At 38.6% G+C, this 20,873-nt stretch overlaps 3 protein-coding genes and 1 pseudogene across 7 annotated transcripts; 2 read left to right on the forward strand and 2 right to left on the reverse strand.

Annotated features, from left to right (window-relative positions):
• Positions 1 to 1,547: 1,547 nt before the first annotated feature.
• Positions 1,548 to 6,091, reverse strand: LOC106386752 (subtilisin-like protease SBT6.1). Of its 3 annotated transcripts, none has more exons than XM_048752096.1 (10): positions 5,441 to 6,091; positions 5,173 to 5,298; positions 4,897 to 5,049; positions 4,508 to 4,624; positions 4,201 to 4,385; positions 3,829 to 4,092; positions 2,656 to 3,724; positions 2,060 to 2,563; positions 1,907 to 1,967; positions 1,548 to 1,801 (listed from the first exon to the last, which is right to left on the reverse strand). In XM_048752096.1, the coding sequence occupies exons 1-10, from the start codon at positions 5,957 to 5,959 to the stop codon at positions 1,716 to 1,718; spliced, it is 3,084 nt and encodes a 1,027-aa protein (XP_048608053.1). In that variant the 5' UTR covers positions 5,960 to 6,091; the 3' UTR covers positions 1,548 to 1,715. The 3 variants fall into 3 exon arrangements, with proteins under 3 accessions (XP_048608053.1, XP_048608052.1, XP_048608054.1); XM_048752095.1 differs by having other exon boundaries at positions 5,173 to 5,301; positions 5,441 to 6,090; XM_048752097.1 differs by having other exon boundaries at positions 4,508 to 4,634; positions 5,173 to 5,301; positions 5,441 to 5,758.
• A 957-nt stretch (positions 6,092 to 7,048) lies between these two features.
• LOC106386751 (dolichyl-diphosphooligosaccharide--protein glycosyltransferase subunit STT3A-like) lies at positions 7,049 to 12,405 on the forward strand. Its single transcript, XM_013826563.3, has 23 exons — positions 7,049 to 7,310; positions 7,559 to 7,621; positions 7,703 to 7,758; positions 7,827 to 7,898; positions 7,989 to 8,094; positions 8,176 to 8,226; positions 8,451 to 8,546; positions 8,654 to 8,713; positions 8,799 to 8,912; positions 9,052 to 9,138; positions 9,298 to 9,401; positions 9,576 to 9,671; positions 9,837 to 9,957; positions 10,063 to 10,143; positions 10,234 to 10,356; positions 10,451 to 10,690; positions 10,799 to 10,942; positions 11,021 to 11,207; positions 11,281 to 11,378; positions 11,486 to 11,565; positions 11,638 to 11,725; positions 11,811 to 11,900; positions 12,138 to 12,405. Exons 1-23 carry the CDS (start codon positions 7,185 to 7,187, stop codon positions 12,189 to 12,191), a joined length of 2,337 nt encoding a protein of 778 aa, XP_013682017.2. The 5' UTR covers positions 7,049 to 7,184; the 3' UTR covers positions 12,192 to 12,405.
• A 1,578-nt stretch (positions 12,406 to 13,983) lies between these two features.
• Positions 13,984 to 16,144, forward strand: LOC106386747 (protein sym-1-like). Of its 3 annotated transcripts, none has more exons than XM_013826557.3 (7): positions 13,984 to 14,410; positions 14,609 to 14,696; positions 14,799 to 14,893; positions 15,160 to 15,232; positions 15,321 to 15,413; positions 15,523 to 15,609; positions 15,916 to 16,144. In XM_013826557.3, exons 1-7 carry the CDS (start codon positions 14,058 to 14,060, stop codon positions 15,994 to 15,996), a joined length of 870 nt encoding a protein of 289 aa, XP_013682011.2. In that variant the 5' UTR covers positions 13,984 to 14,057; the 3' UTR covers positions 15,997 to 16,144. The 3 variants fall into 3 exon arrangements, with proteins under 3 accessions (XP_013682011.2, XP_013682012.2, XP_013682013.2); XM_013826558.3 differs by having other exon boundaries at positions 13,987 to 14,395; XM_013826559.3 differs by having other exon boundaries at positions 13,988 to 14,392.
• On the reverse strand, positions 15,792 to 18,392 carry LOC106386746 (annotated as a pseudogene).
• Between the last annotated feature and the right edge of the window lie 2,481 nt (positions 18,393 to 20,873).

Below are 20,873 nucleotides of genomic sequence, written 5' to 3' on the forward strand. Positions count from 1 at the left end.
AAATGTGTTTTCCTCCAAAAACGCAAAAATTGCGTTTTCTCGCCAAAAACGTGTTTTCCCGACTTTTCTCGCCAAAAACGCGTTTTCCCGCCAAAACCGTCCCGCCAAAACCGCAAAAACGCGTTTTTCCGCCAAAACCGCAAAAACGCGTTTTTCCGCCAAACCGCAAAAACGCGTTTTCCCGCCAAAACCGTAAAAACGCGTTTTCCCGCCAAAACCGCAAAAGTATGTTTTCCCGCCAAAATCGCAAAAATGTGTTTTCCTCCAAAAACGCAGAAAATGCGTTTTCTCGCCAAAAACGTGTTTTCCCGACAAAACCGCAAAAACGCGTTTCCCGCCAAAATCGCAAAAATACGTTTTCCCGCCAAAATCGCAAAAACGTGGTTCCCTCCAAAACCGAAAAAATGTGTTTTCTCGCCAATAACGTGTTTTCCCGCCAAAACCGCAAAAACTTGTTTTCTCGCCAAAACCAAAAATTTGTATTTTCCCGCCAAAACCGAAAAATATCGTTTTCCCGCCAGAACCGAAAAATCTTGTTTTCCGCCAAAACATAAAAATGTGTTTTCTCGCTAAAACCGAAAAAACTTGTTTTCCCGCCCAAACCGCAAAAAGAAAACTCGTTAATTTTGAAATAATTCTAATGTAAATATATTAAACTAAATAATTAAATGTAATATAGTTAAAATTAATATTAAACATATGATTAAATCAACACAAGAATATTTTGGTAATTTTTTTACTAAACTCATTTGAATGGAAATGAAAATAAATAAAAAAAACATAAGATTCATTTAGATGATTCATCTAGATGAGCTATGTGGATGGACAAACAAACAATCACAAAAATCTGAATGGATCATTTGAATAGATCATACAAATGAATCATTTGGATGGAGATGGCAAATGGTGAAACAAACAGCCCCTCTTTTTAAATGCAAGAGAAAGGGTCAGCTGAATGTATGGAAGTGTGTTCAGGAAAAAAAAAAGAATGTATGGAAGTGAACACTAGCGGCGGATCCAGAAATTTTTTTTACCGATGTCATAAATTAAATTATTATTTAAAATTAATTATTTTTATTAAATATTAAATAATGTTTTTATTTAACGTAAACTATAATATATAAAAGTGTCAATAATTTGAAAAAGTGTCAGATTTTTAATACAAAAACACACAAATGTTTTATTAGGATTTGAAAGCCCACAATATAAACAATAAAAATATAATGGGCCTCGACCCGTACAAAAAACAAAAGTAAAACACTAAAAACTAGTCAACTGCTGGTCGAACCCAGTATAAGGGGTGTCAGAAATGGGGAGTTGAACCAACTTAGCTACTGCAAATAATTGTACAAGTTTTACAACACCGAAATTTATAGTAGTAGTATTAATAGTTTAAGGGATGTGGTGACCGCCTGGTTACAGGTGAATTTCAAATTCATACTATTACTGGGCAAGTACGTAGGATGCATTATAAATAAAAATGGTTTTCTTACTCATTTTCTAAGTTCTATTTAATTCCTCAAAACGTATTTTTTTTTCATATGAGGTTTTCGAAAACTAATTTCTTGAAAAATTCCCAGCTGTAGAAATGTAAAAAGTGAAATTACATTTCTGTGGCCAGTGTAAATGACAGTATGAAAAAAGCTACAGAAAATTAAATGGGTAGCTAAAGCTCTACGCAGGCAAAATCGACTGGTCCTAGACACGGCTATATGCTAGGCTAAACGATTAGATCCAGATGCTCTTCTCCTCCTACGCTTCTTCTGCCGGATCCTCCATATGCTTAGTAGCACTAGAACTCCTACATCAAAGGATACACAATCAAATCGAAATCCAGAAAAGTTTGATACCTGCTTTATCATGCAACAAAAGTTAAAGCAGACTTGAAAGAAGTTGGGAATATTACCACTAGCTGCAACACCAGCAGGTACTATCCAGCGAGTAGCAACAAGAAATGACATGTCAATCTGCAAATTGAGGGCAAAATAATACAAACTTTCTAGTCCCTCCAGAACTGCTTAGACAAAAAAAAAAGAAGCTAGAAGATAAGAAGAAGTACCTCGTCTCTATTGAATAGGCCTCCCAGATACTTGCTCCTGGAAGAACTAAGCTCACCTTCTTCCCTGGCTGATCTATAACGTGCAGGTCTTGTATTCTCCACTGTGGAATTCAAGCCTCGACCTAGATCAATGCCACGATAACCGGGCAATCTACGGTTCCTTCCTCTAACGTGTAAGTTATATCCTTTAGTCCCCCATACTTCAAATCTGGAGTCGCCCTGACAGATTAGCTCCTTTCCGATTACAGAAGAGTATGTCGAAAAATTCACATCAGTTCTTCGAGACGGCAGTTGCTTCTCGTCTGTGGTTACGGGTGAATATCTCTTAGAAAACTTCGAGAAAAGCACAGGGTCTTTGATGTTTGAACTGGTGAAATCTAGCATTTTCTTCAGGAGCCAGTAGCAGTTGGTGACCATGTGGCTACTGTCCAGGCAATTTGAGTCTCCATATACACCAACTCGGCCATCACCAATCGACAAAAGCCCAAGAACAGCAGGGTCTTCCTGTAAATAGAGCAGAATATTACATAAAACTATGCAATTCAACCAAAGAAGAGCAAGTCAGTAAGAAGCAAAGAAAAGTTGTTTCTCATTACCTTCGAGGACCCTGTTAGCAGCAGATTCTGTGTGGCACCACTCTCAGAGCTGTCCAGTAAAGGAAAACTGTGCATAAACCCACCAGCAGGAAACCTGACAATGTTCGTTCCAGAAGCATATCGACTCTGCTCACCGTCAATACTGAAATCCCCATTCAGAATCTTGTCTCCAAACGCAATTCCAAATGACGCAAGAAGGTTATTCAGTGCGGGAATATTTGCACCTCCGGTGACTGGAGTCCACCAACTGCGTGTGTTATCGTCGAAGAACCTCATTTTCACCATGGTAGCAACATTATACCACTCAGCAAACACAATTAGACCCAGTCCTGTATTGATGACGTCATATCTGAGTTTTTCAATTTCTTCTGGAAAGTATTCATCTTCAAGGTCAACCATCAAAAGAGTTCCATATTGCTGAGCATCGAAACATGTAAGGGGAGAACCAAGAGTCTCGATATAGTACCCAGCATCACGTAACATGTTGAACATGATGTGAAAGTTTGTATGCAGGTGATCACCATGCCAATCAAGAATGTCATTGCGGACATCCAGAGAGTCTCTTGGAATATACCCTGGAGGATACTTAATGCTGTGAAATTGATCCCACAATATACGTTTCGCTCGTGGTGGGGTGGGAATAACTTTCAGTTTCAACTGAAGAGTGCAAGTGCTTCTTCTAGGCCCAGTTTCTCCAGGGGCTGGTGGGCTATAGACTTTCACAGTTACATTACCCTCTATTTCACCTGTGAATTGTGTACCTTCTTCCTTGATCTGCATGTGTATAGCTAGATAGCCAGTCCAGGGCCATATGACATCTGGGTACTTAAAGTGAATGCTCAGAAGATTTCCTTCCTCGTTTGCAGCATGCCATGTTGGTGGACCTTCAATGTAGCCAATGACACCCATACCATTTAGAATTGTCGTGTTGAAAATGACAGGCATAGCACCCGCGTATAGTGGCTGACGACAAAAGGGCCAGGAATATGGACAATCATTATAGTCAAGAATGCTCGGGAAAATGCTTGCTCGGGGTTGGTAGCTCTTTAGAATTTCATATGATTCTAATCTGACAAAAGAGGAAAATTAGAGACTACAAAAATTAAGGAAATAGGAAGAAAATAATAAAGGATGAATCCAATGGTGATTACCGATGAGGGTAAGTTAACTTACAGATCAACTCTTCCTGCACCCTGCTCATACATATTAGGACCCGAAAGCTTAGCAGCACCTTCAACCAACGCCTGCTTCATGCTTGATGGATTAAGCAGGTCCTTCCTACTAGCTTCAGGAATAACACTTACAAGAAGGCAAACAATACCAGCAACAACAGGACTGGCCACACTTGTTCCAGACAAGCTTTTACAACCAGTGCTAATCTTGGACCCCATAATTTCACGGCCATATGCAACCACATCTGGTTTGACACGGCCATATCTGTAAGCCATTTTTTTTAAAGTTAGGAGCTGCATGAAAACAAGTGTTTTGTATCTATACAATTGCGTTCGTAAAATGGAAATGTAAAAGCAGCAAAGAAAGCAGTACCCATGAGGAATCTCCCAGGTGCTCATCCCACGAGATGAAAATGAAGCTATGTGATCATCATAGTCAATACCACCGACACCAATGACATCACTCTGGTCAGCTGGATTATTTAACGTTCCGTAAAGTGGCCCATCATTTCCAATTGCTGACACCATAATGATATTGCTGGCTGTTATTTCCCATACCTGTTCAAAGTTAATCAGCACCTCTGGAACACGGTACTGTTCATATATCTCCAGAGAAACACCCCGGCTCTTGACTCAACAGGATAATAAAAACTTTAACCAAGAGATTAGGCAACCATTACCTTCTCTACAAAAGGCAGATCTAAGTAGTCCGGTCCCCCAATGCTCAAATTCAATACATCCATATCTGTTGCTATGGCATAATTGAAAGCGTCAAGAAACCATGAGGTGTACGATACCTGCAACAAGCTGAGCGCAAATTTCTCATAACCTATTTGACTACGATAACTTGCATATCTGGGAAAACAATGCATGGGAGGAGTAAGGATGAAGAGAGGACAAAGAGAAAAGGTAGAAACTCATATATAAAACAGTAAATTATACTATATTGAGGAAAATAGAGATCAACGTGTAGGTCTCTGTAACCCTTATTAATATATTAGCAATTGCATCATGAGTGAGTAAGATTTAGTTGAGGAAGACACGTATCTGATGCGTGATCATGCATTACCTGGTTATCTGTGAACACTCGGAAGGCATAGATCTCCGTGTCTGAGGCAAAACCAAGACACTCTGAATTTTGACCAGCAATAACACCCGCAACAAATGTCCCATGCCCCAGGTTGTCATTCAAAGTGTCCTCATTTGTCCAATTTGTACGCTCCTGAAAGTTTACTGCGTTAATACCAGCTTCAGAGCTTAACAAGACAATTAGAATCTCAAAGACAAACTATTAGCTTTAAACACTACTACTCTTTATCTAAAATCTTCTATGGTTTTATTCAACCTTGATGTTACGGAAATGAGGATGGTCAGCTCTAATTCCAGTATCAAATATAGCCATTTTGACTTTAGCACCAGTGTACCCTTTCTTCCAGAGAACATCTGCTCCAAACATGGACGTCACTTGAGTCTTCTGAAACATTAAACAAAAGTGTAACTCGTAAAAAGAAACTCACTTTCAATTTACGAATGCTACACTATTATAGTCGCATTAAGTGAGCAAACAAAAAAAAAAGCAGATATTAATATATAACTTTGACAATCTCTCTCACTTGAGCAAGAAGATGCCTTGATGACGTGGCGTTACTAAGAACCGCCTCCGCAGAGTGATCAGCCCCTCCTTTGAAAGACATGGAAGTGAAGATCTTCCCCGGACGCTTCTCCCCGTCGAGAAAAGATCCTCCCAGCAAAACTCTCTGGTACCTAAACTCAACGCTCACGTCTTTCACCATCGCTAGCCTCTCAATCTCTCCAACGACGGCCTCTCTCCCGCTCTCCTCGATCCACAGAACGCCGAAGTCCGTCGGATACTTCGCCGCCGGGTTATCCCTCTCGATCCACCCCCAACCGCCGGATCGGACCTCCGATTCGAGGTAAATCCGATGAGTTTCCGCAGGCTCGTAGTGCTTGAATCGGATTATGTAGTTTGTGTGCGTTGAAATCTCGGAATCGGAGGGAGTTAGGTTCTGCGGGTTGAGACGGAGACGCCAGAAGAGAAAAACGGAGAGGAAGACGACGAGGATGGAGGATCTGCAAGCGGATGAAGAAGCTTCTGCGAGGAGCATCTTCATGGCGATGGTTGGATTAGGGTTTGATGGCGAGATTCGCTGACGCACATGCCGTCGCTGGAGAAAGTGCTTCACTCCTATGGTAGTTTTGATGTTCTGGACGCTGCACAATGATGAACCAACACGGGAAGAGTTGGTGGAGTGAGAAAGTGACTTTTGAACCGGCTGGTTTGGTTCGTTCAGCTTAAATTATAACAAAACCGACTGCTTTGTCAGGTGCATAAAATTCCGGTTGCTTCCGGTTTATCGGGTGATATGTGTTTTCTCAATTTCTTTTTTTTTTTTTTTTTGTCAAACTATGTGTTTTCTCAATTAATATGCATAATTATTAATAAAATGTGATTTGAAACTTACACCTCCTCGTATATAAATCTTAAATTAAACTATTAACTAAAATTTTTTTGTAACGTTTTGACATACCTTTTTCGGACCGTGGATCTCATTCCGTGCGACATGTGATATATTTTTTGGAGGTTTATTAGTTGTGATTACTGATCTTGCAATCACCATGTGATCTTTTTCTGTGCTTTAGTCTCATTCGCACAATATCACGTATTACTTTCCGATAGATCATTCGTCTTTCTACTACTATAGTTCAAGCACATTTAACTATGGAGTTATAAATGGTTGTGTACCAAAAAAATAAAGTGACATAAATAGCTAAATCAATTTTTTAAAATCTTTCTAATACCACAAACCAAGAGGTTACGGTGCTGTTATGATGTATTGTTTTGTGCTAACAAACCGGTTATAGAATGTGTGTATGATTGGTTTGAACTCAACATCTAGTTTAACATCTAAATCATGATTGGTTTATAATTCAGCTTTTGAGTTTAGCTTAACCGGATTTTGATTTTTCTTTGGAAAAAGACGTCAGCTTTCGGTCCACAATAACCGGCAACCAAATTTACAAAGTTGACGGGATTTTACGGTTCTGCAAAGTTAGTCAACTCCGGTTTGGTTTGATTGTTACTTCACATCAAGCAAAAGAAAAAACAGAAAGATATTTAAGATAAAGTAAGCGAATCAAATCCTGCCATGTGTTAAATCCACGGAGGCGCTATTCTTAGGCCAGTCGTTGAACATTGTGTGATTCCCGTGAGTGTGAGAGGTTGTTTGTTTCTCCGAAGATAGTTTTTGATTCGATAAACCCTTCCCAGTCTTCTTCCCACCTTGAGACTCTCCTCTCTCTCCTCTCCTCCGAAGAGCTCACCTTCGCCGCGTATAAATGGCGGCTGTAGAGAGCCTACCTCCCGGAACGCCGTCTGCGATGAGGAATGCTTTCGGGACCGTTCTGTCAGCTCTGATCCTCGTCCTCATTGGTGTCCTCGCCTTCTCGATCCGTCTCTTCTCCGTGAGTTCCACTCACCTCTCTGCTCCTTTGATTCATTCCCAGTGCTTTACAATCCGCTAGGCTCTAGATCGAGGTTACACTAGTTTAGATCCGATTGTTCCGGATCCGATCTCATCATTGCATTTGCGTGTCGTCTCTACTTTGGATTAATAGAATGCTTGGGATGAGGAGGAGGCTAATTATAATTTCGTATCGGTGTTTAATTATTCTGGTTGGTAACGTTCATTGATTTTTTCTTTTCTTTTCAGGTGATAAAGTATGAAAGTGTGATTCATGAGTTTGATCCTTACTTCAATTATAGAGTCACTCAGGTTTATATCCAGAATATAATTTATATTTTTGCTGTGTGGGCGAATTCTCATATTAATTTATTATGTTGTTGTTTAATTCAGTTCTTATCAAAGAATGGAATATACGAGTTCTGGAATTGGTTTGATGATCGGACCTGGTAATTATCTCTTTGTCTATTTTCTTTGATATCTTCAATAGTGTTATACTAATTTTGTTTGATTTTAGGTATCCTCTTGGCCGTGTGATTGGAGGAACTGTTTACCCTGGGTTAACTTTGACGGCTGGAACCATCTGGTGGTGAGTGTACTCTCGTCGAAACCAGCAATTTATAGATATACACTTATGGGGTTAGTTTAAAGTTTTAATATTTACATCTGTCTGCCGCAGGGTCTTGAATTCAATAAACATTCCTCTGTCAGTAGAGACTGTTTGTGTCTTCACTGCACCTGTGTTTTCTGCTTTTGCATCATGGGCGACTTACCTTTTGACCAAGGTTTGTCTCTTTGTCTAACGTGATCTCTTTAGTAAATTCCAGAACCAGTTGATCAAACAGTATCTATTTGCATTCTAACAGGAAGTTAAGGGATCCGGTGCTGGACTAGCAGCTGCCGCTCTTTTAGCCATGGTATGTTATTCAATTGGTTTGTTTGGATTTTTTTTTTCCTTCAAGTGATGGTGGTCTAACGAGCTCTGAACAGCAAAACATTAAGTTCCTAGAATATCATGGTTGTGACTTTTATATGTTCATGCTTGGTTGTGAATTTGCTACAAAAGTCTATTGATGCACTTGTTTAGAGTTTTGTTTTGTTTGGTTTTTCTATTTTCTCTACTAAATGGTAATCTTTGCAGGTTCCCTCATATATATCCCGATCTGTAGCTGGGAGCTATGACAACGAAGCTGTTGCCATTTTTGCTTTGATCTTCACTTTTTATCTTTACATAAAGGTCAGGGTTTTCTCCAATGGCATGTAAAGTTATTTTATTCTATGGAACATGTGGATAATAAAATGCCTTCAACAACCAAATATAAAGCTTGCTTTTTTTCAATGCAGACACTAAATACAGGTTCTTTGTTTTATGCCACCCTGAATGCCATTGCATACTTTTACATGGTACGACTTGGGATCATTCCTCATTTTTTTCTCCTTTCCTTTTTACCCTTCTCTCCTCAATTATCATTTTTTCTTCATCACATAGGTATGTTCGTGGGGAGGTTACACCTTCATTATCAACCTGATACCAATGCATGTGCTTTTGTGCATTGTAACTGGCCGATACTCTCCTCGACTATACATTGCCTATGCTCCTTTGGTATGAGTCTTCTTCCTTCTGGTAATAGAAAAAAAATATGTTGTCTGTGTTGGAGTGAAGTGGTTGTATATATCACGTAAGATACTGAATAATAGCTGAAATGAAACTATTCTGAAATTTAGTGTGCATGCATATGCAGGTTGTGCTGGGCACGCTGTTAGCAGCGTTGGTACCTGTTGTTGGCTTCAATGCGGTTTTGACGTCTGAGCATTTTGCCTCATTTTTGGTGAGTTCTTTCTTCATGCCCTTATTTTTTACGCATGCCTGTTATTTTAATGCTTAGTTATTCATTTTGAAATTGAGTGTTACAACGACCATGGTTCAGTCCTCTCGTTGCTTAATTTTCTGGATGCGAGTTAACTTATTTTATCGGTGAATTATGCAGGTTTTCATTATCATCCATGTAGTAGCACTCGTATACTATATCAAAGGCATTCTCACTCCTAAAATGTTCAAAGTTGCTGTGACACTTGTTGTGTCCATCGGCCTGTAAGCTTTCTTATACTGTTTTTCTCTGACGTGTCTGCGATTTCTATACCTTGATAAGAGGAGTTTATCTGCATCTGATCCAACTGTACATAGCTTGTACCGATGAAATAACCTCTAGGTTTCCTGGATTATATATCAGGGAATAAAAACTTCTGTGCTCCACTGTTTTTACAGGGTTGTGTGTCTCATAGTTGTGGCAGTTCTTGTGGCATTGGTGGCTTCAAGTCCAACAGGAGGATGGAGTGGTAGGAGTTTGAGTCTACTTGATCCGTGAGTTGTTCTAGTTTTTCAATCTTTATTTCTCCTAATGATTAATTTTCATTGCAAATTTAGATTATGCCCTTGTCCACATTTCAGAAATTCTGCTTTATCATTTGGTAATTGAAGCATATCTGACACTCCCCATTTCTTGGTTTCTTATCTATCATATAACAGAACTTATGCAAGCAAGTATATTCCAATTATTGCAAGTGTAAGTGAGCATCAACCTCCAACTTGGCCGTCCTATTTCATGGATATCAATGTTTTGGCTTTCTTGGTCCCTGCTGGCATCATTGTGAGTTCAACGTTTATGATAGTTAGATTTTATACGGAACAACATTGCATTTTTCCATAGAGTTAGTGTTGATTCTTTTCCATTTTCTTATTCTTCTTTTGGTAGGCGTGCTTTTCGCCTCTGTCTGATGCGAGCTCTTTCGTGGTCCTCTATATTGTAATGTCTGTATACTTCTCCGGAGTTATGGTGAGTTGCATGCCTACGAATTACAGATTCATCTTTCCCTTGCCTACTTCTTTTCTTCCACCCTGAATCACCTGTCCTCCTGATTTCTAGGTTCGTCTTATGCTCGTGCTTGCTCCAGCAGCATGCATCATGTCTGGAATTGCGCTCTCTCAAGCTTTTGATGTTTTCACGGGTTCCATCAAATACCAGTTATCGTCTAAATCCAAAGATAATGTTAGTATGCTTCTCTCTCTACTTTATTCGATCTGATGAATCATCTTTGCTACCCAAGTTCTCGACAAAACATTATTTGTCTTTCGACTGTTAGGCAGAGGACAACACTTCTACAAAAAATGCCCCAAAGGATGATGCTTCTTCTGGTAAGACTGACAAGGGTGAAGAAGTTTCAAAAGAACGGTCTTCAAAAAAGGGCAAGAAGAAAGAGAGAGAACCTGCTGAAAAACTTTCTGTTAAGTCTAAGATTGTGAAGAAAAAGGCTCTTGTTTTGCCTCTTGAAGCCTCTATAGTTGCGCTTCTTCTCCTTATAATGTTGGGTGCTTTCTATGTGGTATGCAGTCTTTCTTGGAGTTGTTAGTTTTGATCCCATCTTTTATAATTAGTTGAGACGAAAAAGTAAAAATGATTAGACTTCTAATGCATACTTTCTTTTTTGTAGATACATTGTGTTTGGGCAGCTGCAGAAGCATACTCAGCTCCATCAATAGTTTTGACATCTCAATCGCATGATGGCCTTCACGTCTTTGATGATTTTAGAGAGTCTTATGCATGGTTAAGCCATAATACTGACGTGGATGACAAAGTAAGTTTTTTAGATCCTATTAAGCCTGATTGTGTTAAGGTGTATTTGATATATGAGCCTAAAAAAAAAATCATGTAGGTGGCATCATGGTGGGACTATGGTTATCAGACGACGGCTATGGCTAATAGAACTGTTATTGTCGACAACAACACCTGGAATAATACTCACATTGCTACTGTTGGCACTGCCATGTCATCTCCAGAAAAGGCGGCGTGGGAAATTTTCAACTCCTTGGATGTGAAATACGTTCTTGTCGTCTTTGGTGGTATGTTTTTTTTGGCTCATAATCATGACATTGTTATCTTTTATATTCTCTGATGAGACAATGATTTTATCAGGTGTGATTGGTTACCCAAGTGATGATATTAATAAGTTTCTGTGGATGGTGCGTATTGGAGGCGGCGAGTTTCCTCATATAAAGGAAGCTGATTATCTGGTACTTTTATGTTTTTCCCCATTCAATTTTAGCTACATGCTGTGATGGCGCAATAGTGTCAAGGCGTTTGAATCTGAACCTGGTTACCTATTAATTTCTTTGCATAGAGAGATGGTCAATACCGGATTGATTCAGAGGCCACGCCAACAATGTTGAACTGCCTTATGTACAAGCTCTGCTACTACAGGTACGAAGCTTTCCTTTAAGTGTAAACTTTGAACTCTGTTTGCAAGCTCAGTTTTTATGTTTTTCGTTTCAGGTTTGTAGAGACAGATGGTAAAGGCTATGATCGAGTCAGGCGGACAGAGATTGGGAAGAAATATTTCAAGCTCACACATTTCGAAGAGGTAAGATTTTGAATCTCTTACCACCAACCAGTGGCGCATTGGTTCAAACTTAGATTATGGTAAATGGAATTGGTTTTGTCACCAGGTTTTCACGAGTCACCACTGGATGGTTCGGATATACAAGCTGAAACCTCAAAAAAACAGGATTCGTGGTAGAGTAAAGAAGCTTAAACAGGTAAAGCACCTGAAAAGAATTTGTGAAATTAGTCTAAAATCCTTCTACGTACTCATTAATGAATCATTTAGTTAGTAAATCCGTATTAGTTGAATTTCGACTTTAATAGGTATCATCAATTGGTACACGAGTGTGAGATAATGAGCTTGGAAGCTAAGATAGATCTGTCACGACTAAAGATACTCGTTTTAAACGAAATGTGTTAATCTTGGCTTTTGTTATTGTTATTGTTTCCAGAAAACAAGCTCTGGAGTGAGCTCAAAATCAGTGAAGAAGAATCCGTGGATGTAGAAATCCTATAACTTTCACTGTTGGATGGTGAGTTCTATGTTAACTCTTAGGTCTCTCTTTACCCTCGAGGAAGTTGTTGCGGACGCAGTCAAAGTTTCTGGTGTAGGATTGGTAAAAGTTTTGTAGACCTTTATGTGGATTTGTTAAGATGAATTTTCATGTTTATTGTGGAGAATTACACTAGATATCTATGAAGAAGTTTAAATTTATCAAATATTTATCAAATAACACCCAAACACCGCTCAACTTTCTTTCTTTCTTTTTTTGAAAGAATTTTAAATTTATTTCAATCAAAAAAACTCCTGTACAGAGTTTACTGCAACCTTAATACAAAAGATCTCAAGAACTTAAGAAAAAAACTTTAGACTTCCTTAGATTCTTCCAAACCAAATCTCCATTGTCTTCTCATGCTTCCCACCCACTCTACTTCTTACAGAGGTGATTCTGTTTCGAACTAGCTTGTCTAATTTGGTAATTAGGCAAACCGCTGGCTGAGACGCTTTTCCTACCCTGCGTTTGTTCCTCTCATACCAAAGTGCATAGATCACTGCTTGAAAACAATACCTCAATAGAAAAATTAGACCTCGTCCCTGCAAACCATTCTCTATAATCTGCATCGATAAATACTACCAGACCCTGCCAGATTCTTAATGGTTCCAATCCACACTTCTTTAGAGTAGCAACATTCAAAAAACAAGTGATCTCTGGTTTCCGTTGTCAGATTGCATAGCCCACAAGTGGAAATTGCTTGCGGATTCCATCTGATCATCCTATCTCCTGTTGCTAATCTGTTTAGAATCGCCAACCAAGCAAAGAAAGAGAATCTCGGTGTGGCTTCAGAAAACAATACTCCTTTGTACCACGAAACCTTCTGCAACTTATGTCTTGTGAGGTTCCAAGTTTGAGAAGTTGAAAACTCTGATTTGAAATCTCCATTCTCCCTCTTCCAAAGACATATATCTTCCTGCTGATTGAGACCGTGATTCTTTAGAGCTATAATCTCTTGTCCAATCAGCTGAAGATTATGAACTCGATGTCTTCTTCCTCTATACAACTGAACTGCATTCTCCACTGTAGAATTTATAGGAATTCCAAGATCCATACAACCTCTTTCTCCTGTTAACTCAATCAGTTGACCCAGCGCCGGCCATTTCTCATACCAAAAGGAAGTAGTAGATCCACTATTTATTTCCTTTTGTAACATCTGCATAACCAAAGGTCGAAGCTTCAACAGCTTCTTCCACATGCAAGAGCCTAAATTGCTCTTCCTTAAAACTCCAGAAAGAACCTTTCCTAATGAGATATTTCCGATCCACTTAACCCATAATGAAGATCTTGCGGATAAAATGCACCAGATTAGCTTCAAAGAAGATACTTTGTTCATCTCAGTTAGGTTTTTTAAGCCCAGTTCACCTTCATCTTTTGGCATACACACATCAACCCAAGCTACCTTAGCTTTTTGTGTAGAGAGAACCGGACCAGACCAAAGAAAGGCCAAAGAAAGGCTGCACATATACTATTTATTTCTTGGATACACTGATTTGGCAATCTATAAGCCGACATCCAGAAATTGGTAATGCTATAGAGGACAGAACCAATTAATTGAAGCTCTGCATGATCATTTAACGTAATGGTATGATAAAACATTTGCTGATTAACTCAGCTTTAGATCTTGTTCAAGGCCCGAGTAGGGTGTTTAACTGTTCCGGCCATTTCCTCTTAAAGAAGCCTGATACAGTACAAAAGCCCATTATTAAAGCCCAAAACATCAGCAGAATCTTGTTTTCATGTTTTGCCAAGACGAATCATATCCCAAAGTACGACAGTCACCGTTCAGTTAAAAGTATCAGACAAGAAGCAACCACGATGCTTAGCCCCGCCACTCTCACCCGGAAAACACCACTCCCGTTCAACTCTCTCGGGTTTTCCGGTAATAACACATCGTACTTCAACCGAAGGAGGACTCTTACTGAAGCTGGTTCAAGCAGGGCTCTTTCGTTTGGGCACAAACTAAATTGTGGTGGTCGTGTCAATTGGTCTGGGCGTTCTGGTACCGTGTTTGGACATCTGGGTCGGGTCTATTCGATCTCAGGTGGAAGTTTAGGTGACTCCGGCGGAATTGGTGGTTCAGGTTCAGGTGGTGGTGGTGGTGATAGTTCAGGCGGTGGAGGTGATGAAGGCAGTGGCGGAAACGGAAACAAGTGGTCATTTCTGTCATGGTAAATATTTTTTATCTCCTCTTATATTAATATACTTCTTTGTGTAAAGATTGTTTCTTTCAAACGCAAATTCGATTCACAGACGTTGGATTATATTCATTGAGCTCTATCTTATTATGTTTCCTTGCTTTTGAGTTAAACAGATGAATTCACTTTGTGTTACGGTTTGGCTTATGATTTTTTCTGGTGGTGCTTCAGGTACTTGGCTCTTCTCTCAAATTATCCTGTTTTGACCAAAGCTGTGACATCAGCAATTTTGACACTCATTGGTGATTTGATCTGTCAGGTAACTCTCTTATTGGTCTGCTTGTTTCTCAGTAGTTACTCATATGTAACCTCTTGTTGTAAAAGGCAAGATTGCTTATGTCTTGTTCCACTTGGTTTTCAGCTTACAATCAATAGAACCTCATCTCTGGACAAGAAGAGGACACTCACGTTTACCATATTGGGATTAGGACTAGTCGGTCCAGCATTGCATTTCTGGTATTTTTTTTCCGTGGACCTCTTACCCTTAGTACATCCTCAGAGAGTTTTGATGCAAAACATTTTTTACAATCTAGTCATCTGATAGTTTATGCATATATATGTTAGCTTTCTGTGTGTTGTATTGTTTTCCTTAACCGTCAAAGCTATATTATATTACTTTTCTGCTAAGTAGTTTGTTCATTTGAAGAGACTCATGCATCCGTTGATATATTATTACTTGTGCCTATTTTCCACTTGCTCTCTGACATTTGCAACTTCATTAGGTATTTGTATTTGAGCAAAGTGGTGACAGCTTCCGGATTATCAGGCGCAGTTCTGAGGCTTTTACTGGACCAGGTATAGCAAATACTCCTGTTTTGCGACTAACATTTAATTTGCTCTTTTGCTTGCTTTGTGTAAACACCAATCTTTTTTATTTTGGCAGTTTGTTTTTGCTCCTATTTTTGTTGGAGTTTTCTTATCAGCTGTTGTGACACTTGAAGGAAAACCATCACATGTCATACCGAAGCTGAAGCAGGTTGGATTACAGCTAATCAATCTTAATTAATCTTCCACGAGAATGTTTATTGCATGGTATCTTTTTTTTTTGGTATTCTAATTGAGTCCACTAATTTGTGGCTGTGTAGGAGTGGACTGGTGCAGTGGTAGCAAATTGGCAGCTATGGATACCATTTCAGTTTCTTAACTTCAGATTTGTTCCACAAAACTTTCAGGTTTGATTACTAAACTCGGTTGCAACATGAAATGGTAGTGGGGAAGAAAATAAAATTCGATGAAAGATAGAGAGATATGCTTCAAGCATAACGACCATACTCTGTTTCTCTCATTAATGTCTTAATCCTCCACTTGGCATAATCTTTTGACCCCATCATATCATATCCCAGCAAGAAAAGTATAGACAAAGCACTTTTTCGCATTATGAGCTTGATACGAATTACAATGGAATGAAACTATTAGCTCTCTACATCATATCATTTTTAGGGTTAGCCATTCACTGTCTGAATGTCTCTGAACTGCAGGTGCTTGCTTCAAACGTAGTGGCATTGGCTTGGAATGTGATTTTATCATTCAAAGCTCACAAAGAAGTTGTTGCAAAATAGGCAATGTTTCGTTCCCTACAAGCTACAGGTATTGTCGGCAGGGTTTTGGGGGCAGAGAGTGCTTGTCTGCTGATTCAAATGTTTATTACTCCCAAGGAACCTTGCAATTAACATTTAATGAATGTAGAAACAAGCTTGTCTTTCAACATTCGTCTTTCCCACACCATCTCAGCCTTTCAAATTTATCAACCAAGCTGATTTACAGTTTCAAAATATATTAAAAATTCCTTTGATGCTTTATTAATAAATTTATAGTTATAAATCTTAAAACACTTTCAAAAATTTAAAGTTTACCTCCAATAATATGCTTTAATGCATCTAATCATGTATATGATTAAAAAGCAAATGAATTCTTCTCATCATATTTTCACCGCGCACTTCATAAGGTTTGCTTGAAGATCACATCCCAATGTTCTTTTGGAACTTTGTAATCTGGTTCAGGAAGATCCATGTCACCTGCCAAAAAGAAAACACCATTATCAACCATCTCACCTGATGTGATTCTTAGAATATCATTGCGAAAAAAAAGGTAAAAATGACAGCTACTATAACATACCATGACGTGAGGGGCGATCCTGACGCAGTATACCGGAAAGCCTGTGTAGAATTTCAAAGGTCCTCCTGATTTCAAGGTTTGCATCGCACAGTCCTGCGAACCAGTGTTATGGATATTTACCCTGAGCGTCGGGTTGCATTTTCTGGATCTGAGTTTTCACAAAGTCAAATGGAAGACTGCAAGCCGCAGCGCAGAATCCCAAAACAGCACTTGCTCCTGCCAAAGGGACACAACAATATAACACAACCATCAAACTCAGAGAGATCTATTTACCTGGGAATACATGACCACAAGACAAAACTGATAAGACCTTGTTTAAGACTTAGTGCAGAACTATTTTAACTTAGTTTAGAGAGTTGAGCAGAAAAATTATTTTCCAATAGAGCTCAGGGGTCAAAAGAGAGCGAGGAGAATGCATTCGGATCAATTTGAGCATGGTCGAGATATTTAGAAACTCATCTCACTAAGTATTTTCTCTAGTCTACTTCTTTAACAGATTTGATGAAGTTAAACACACAACTGTGTTATGTATGACAACACACTCCTGTAATCATCAGTAGCTGTTGTAAATGTAAATTTACAAGAAGATTCTGTGGGAAGAGAAGCTTACCTACGACTGTGGATGTCTCCCCAAGACCAAGATTATCTCTCATATACTCAGCACTTTGATCATAAGACGCAAGCATCCCCGTGTTCAAAGCCATTGCTCTGACCACAGTTGGCCCACAACCTTTCATCAGCGCTAATACGGTAAAAGCGCGTGGAAGGCATTGGTGTAGTTCCTGCGCTGAGCTAACGGCAAAGTGTTATCAGCTTGCATTCTGATAAGCGCTAAATCGGCTGGACTACCAACGCAGGCACCGATAGCACCAGCTGTCAGACCACATAGAGCTTTTTGATACAGCGGTAGTGGCTTCCCATCGTTAGCCTCGCTTGCTTTCGCAGTCAGCATCCTGATATATTCATAAGAACACACTACTTGATTAGTACAATAAAGGTGATGATAAAGAATATTCATCTGGATGGGATCAAGGTAATCCACAAATGATTTTAACTTACTTGAATGATCCAAGACGAGCTGTGGTGTAAGTTGCTTGCCTCAACAAGTTAGATCTAATTAAAATTCAAGTCAAACAAGCTCAGGAGACATCGTCATAGCAGAAATGGCGTAAACTTAATGGTGTAATTAACAGAGTAGAAGATCATCATCATATACAACATTACAGATCAACCACAAACTTTTCATGTGCATCAACATAAGAACATTAATAGATAATATCCTACATAGATACATACATATTCAAGATAAGTAAATGCATTTAGATAGATCTAATGAAAATCAATAAAGAAAAAAGGTAATATATACCTTGTAGAAGGCACCAATACCTTCATTCTTCAACATGGTGGTGGTCACACTAGCTGCAGATCCCTGACCTAGTTGAATCCTCACCTTCACCAAAAACAAATGTATCACTTCATTAGATTCACATCATCCAAAGATTGTACATTGTGATGCACCTAATAGCGTAATTCATCGAAACATGTCAATAGCAGCAGCTCAAACAGATACGATTCTCGATTATAAAAACAAAATCACAAGCAAGAACTCTAACTTATAACGACGAGATTCTACATGAATACGCTTGATCGATGGAAACATTTGACACACAGTACCTTGATCATGTCAATAGGCTGGATAACGCAAGTGGCGAGCATACCAGAGGCACCGCCATTGACGAAGGGCTTCACGGCAGTCCAGATACCAATCGGAGCTACTTTCTTCTCCTCCGCCATCTCTTCCCTTTCTTGTTGGGAATCGTACGGAACTCTCGAACGCAGCGAGACGAAGAGATTCCGTAGAGAGGCGGAGAGATTCACTTGGTGGTGGTGGAGAAAGAAACGAAGAAGTAAAGCGAAAGCATAAAGAGAAAAAGACAAAAATACTGCTAAATTGTTCCCAAAGTAGAACTAAAGTTCAAAATTCACAAAAATAGCACTAAGTTAAAGGGTGGGGTTTAGGATTTAGGGTTTAGGGTTTAGAGTTTAGCGTTTAGACTTTAGAGTTTAGGGTTTAGGGTTTAGGGTTTAGTATTTAGGATTTAGGATTTAGGGTTTAGGGTTTAGAGCTGAGAAATGAAGTTTTGGGATAAGATTTCAAATTTTGAAAAATAAAAAAAATTAAAATTTTCAAAGGATAAATTTAAAAATGTGCTATTTTGGTCATTTTAGTTATTGAGTGTTATTTTGTGATATAAACTTAGAAATGTGCTATTTTGGAGATTTGTGAAAGCATAAATGCGTTTTATATATTAAACAGTGACTTAACTGAACTAAACCGTACCAAACATTTTTGTGTGGATATTATCTATCGTTTGAGATCTGAATCTAGCATTTTGTTAAATTCAATTTATTTATTATTTTGGCATTTTTTTCATGCAGTAGTAGCTAGTGGACCAGTAGAGTTGAAGATTCTGTTCCAGATTGATAATATCGAGGCCCAATGAATAAAAAGCACTTGACGCTTTGTGGCTGGGTGTTGCTGCAACTAGAGATAAATAAGATTAAATAAAATAGTAAAACCACTGGAACTTGGTATATGTTCCCATGTATATAATAAGCACACATGAACCCTGTACATGAACACATCAACGAAGGTTGTACAGGATCGAGACTAACATTTAGTCAACAAGAATCTTAAGAAAACCTTAGCGAGGTCACCTCCAGGAACAACCATTGGAGGTTGGTAGTTGATTCCACATTTGAACCCTGTTGGGAACCTACAGAACAAAACCAATGTGTTTACGAAACCAACATGAAGGTAAAGAAAACAGTAGCAACTAGTTCCAGTTTGTAGATCATACCAGTCAACAAACTGAACAGTTATTTTAGTCTTGATAGTACCAACAGCAGCATTAACATCTTTAGGAACAACATCTCCACGGTACATCAAACAACACGCCATGTATTCCCGTGCCTTGGGTCACACTTAGCCATCATACTTGCTGGCTCAAACACATCATTAGTGATCTCAGGGACTGATAGCCAGTGGCGGACGGAGAGTATATGGTACGGGGGCACATGCCCCCAACTAACTTTTTAATTTTCTTTAACAAATACTATAAAATGTATATTAGTGACCCCAACTCAAAAATAAAATACAATGAAAATTTTTTGTACCCCCTATTAAATATGTTTCTGTATCGGCCCATAGCTGCTTATGGTAAGCCTTTGCAGCTGAGATGACTGTAGCGTAGCTGCGTAAGACGATTGATGGCTCCATTAAACCTCAACGACGTTGTCAGGGATCATATGATCTGAGATATCAACCTGTTTAGGTTCGTGTAGGTAGGCCACAATATTTGCCCCCACGATACAGTTCATGGAATAGTATTTTTACTGTGGCTGGGCTGGCATGGTGGAACCCCGATTTGCAAAACGGATCTTATGTTTTTGAAAGCCTGCAAGGGATTTATTTATAAACTAAATGAAATGAAATATTCTTTGTACTAAGTAACACAAATCTAATTATATTTTAATAATGAAGTTAAAAACTAGCAACTTGCAAATCACTCGAGAAAGTTAATAGGTTTGTCGTTGTTGTTTTTAGAAATTTTCAACCAAGGAAAAGTAGTATTTTGAGATAAGTAATATTATCTTCGTTTCAATATAGATGATGTTTTAGAAGGTTTATTTTGTTTCAGTTTACATGAACTTTGAGATTTTAAAATTTATTTTAACTTTATTGAAAACTGTTCAACTAATTAGATTTTATAGTTTTTATAATTGGTTAACTGATTTTAAAATTGTATCTTTAAAATCAAGTATATATAATTTTTAACGTTTGTGCATACAAAACATCAAGTATTATGAAATGGATACTGAATTTGATACTGAATTTGTTTATTTTGGGGGCGCATTTGAACCTCAACGGAGACAACTTCATAAAGTGAAGTATTCTTTGGATACTGAAGTTTTGTGTTGATGCGTTGTGTGAGAATGTCAGATTAGTACTAATATTTATTGCCATAGAGGACTTGGATTACCTTGAGCAAACCATTCGGCTCCATTTGATGTGTGACTGGATTGTAGAACAATGATTCATATGTACATGATTAAGCATGATTGAAATGTTGATAATTTTTCAAATGAAAGAGATATTTACAACCAGGAGCTGTCCAAGCATAAAATAACTAAAGGTATCCCACAATTACGAGAGCTATATATATCTACTAAAATCACTTCACCTCTTAGTCGGATTGGTATACTACGGACACCGAGAGTCTGAGATCAACTATTACGGAACTTGACACAAGTGCTCTAA

The sequence above is a fragment of the Brassica napus genome, chromosome C3 (assembly GCF_020379485.1).
Source record: "Brassica napus cultivar Da-Ae chromosome C3, Da-Ae, whole genome shotgun sequence".
In the NCBI taxonomy this organism is placed as follows: Eukaryota; Viridiplantae; Streptophyta; class Magnoliopsida; order Brassicales; family Brassicaceae; genus Brassica; species Brassica napus.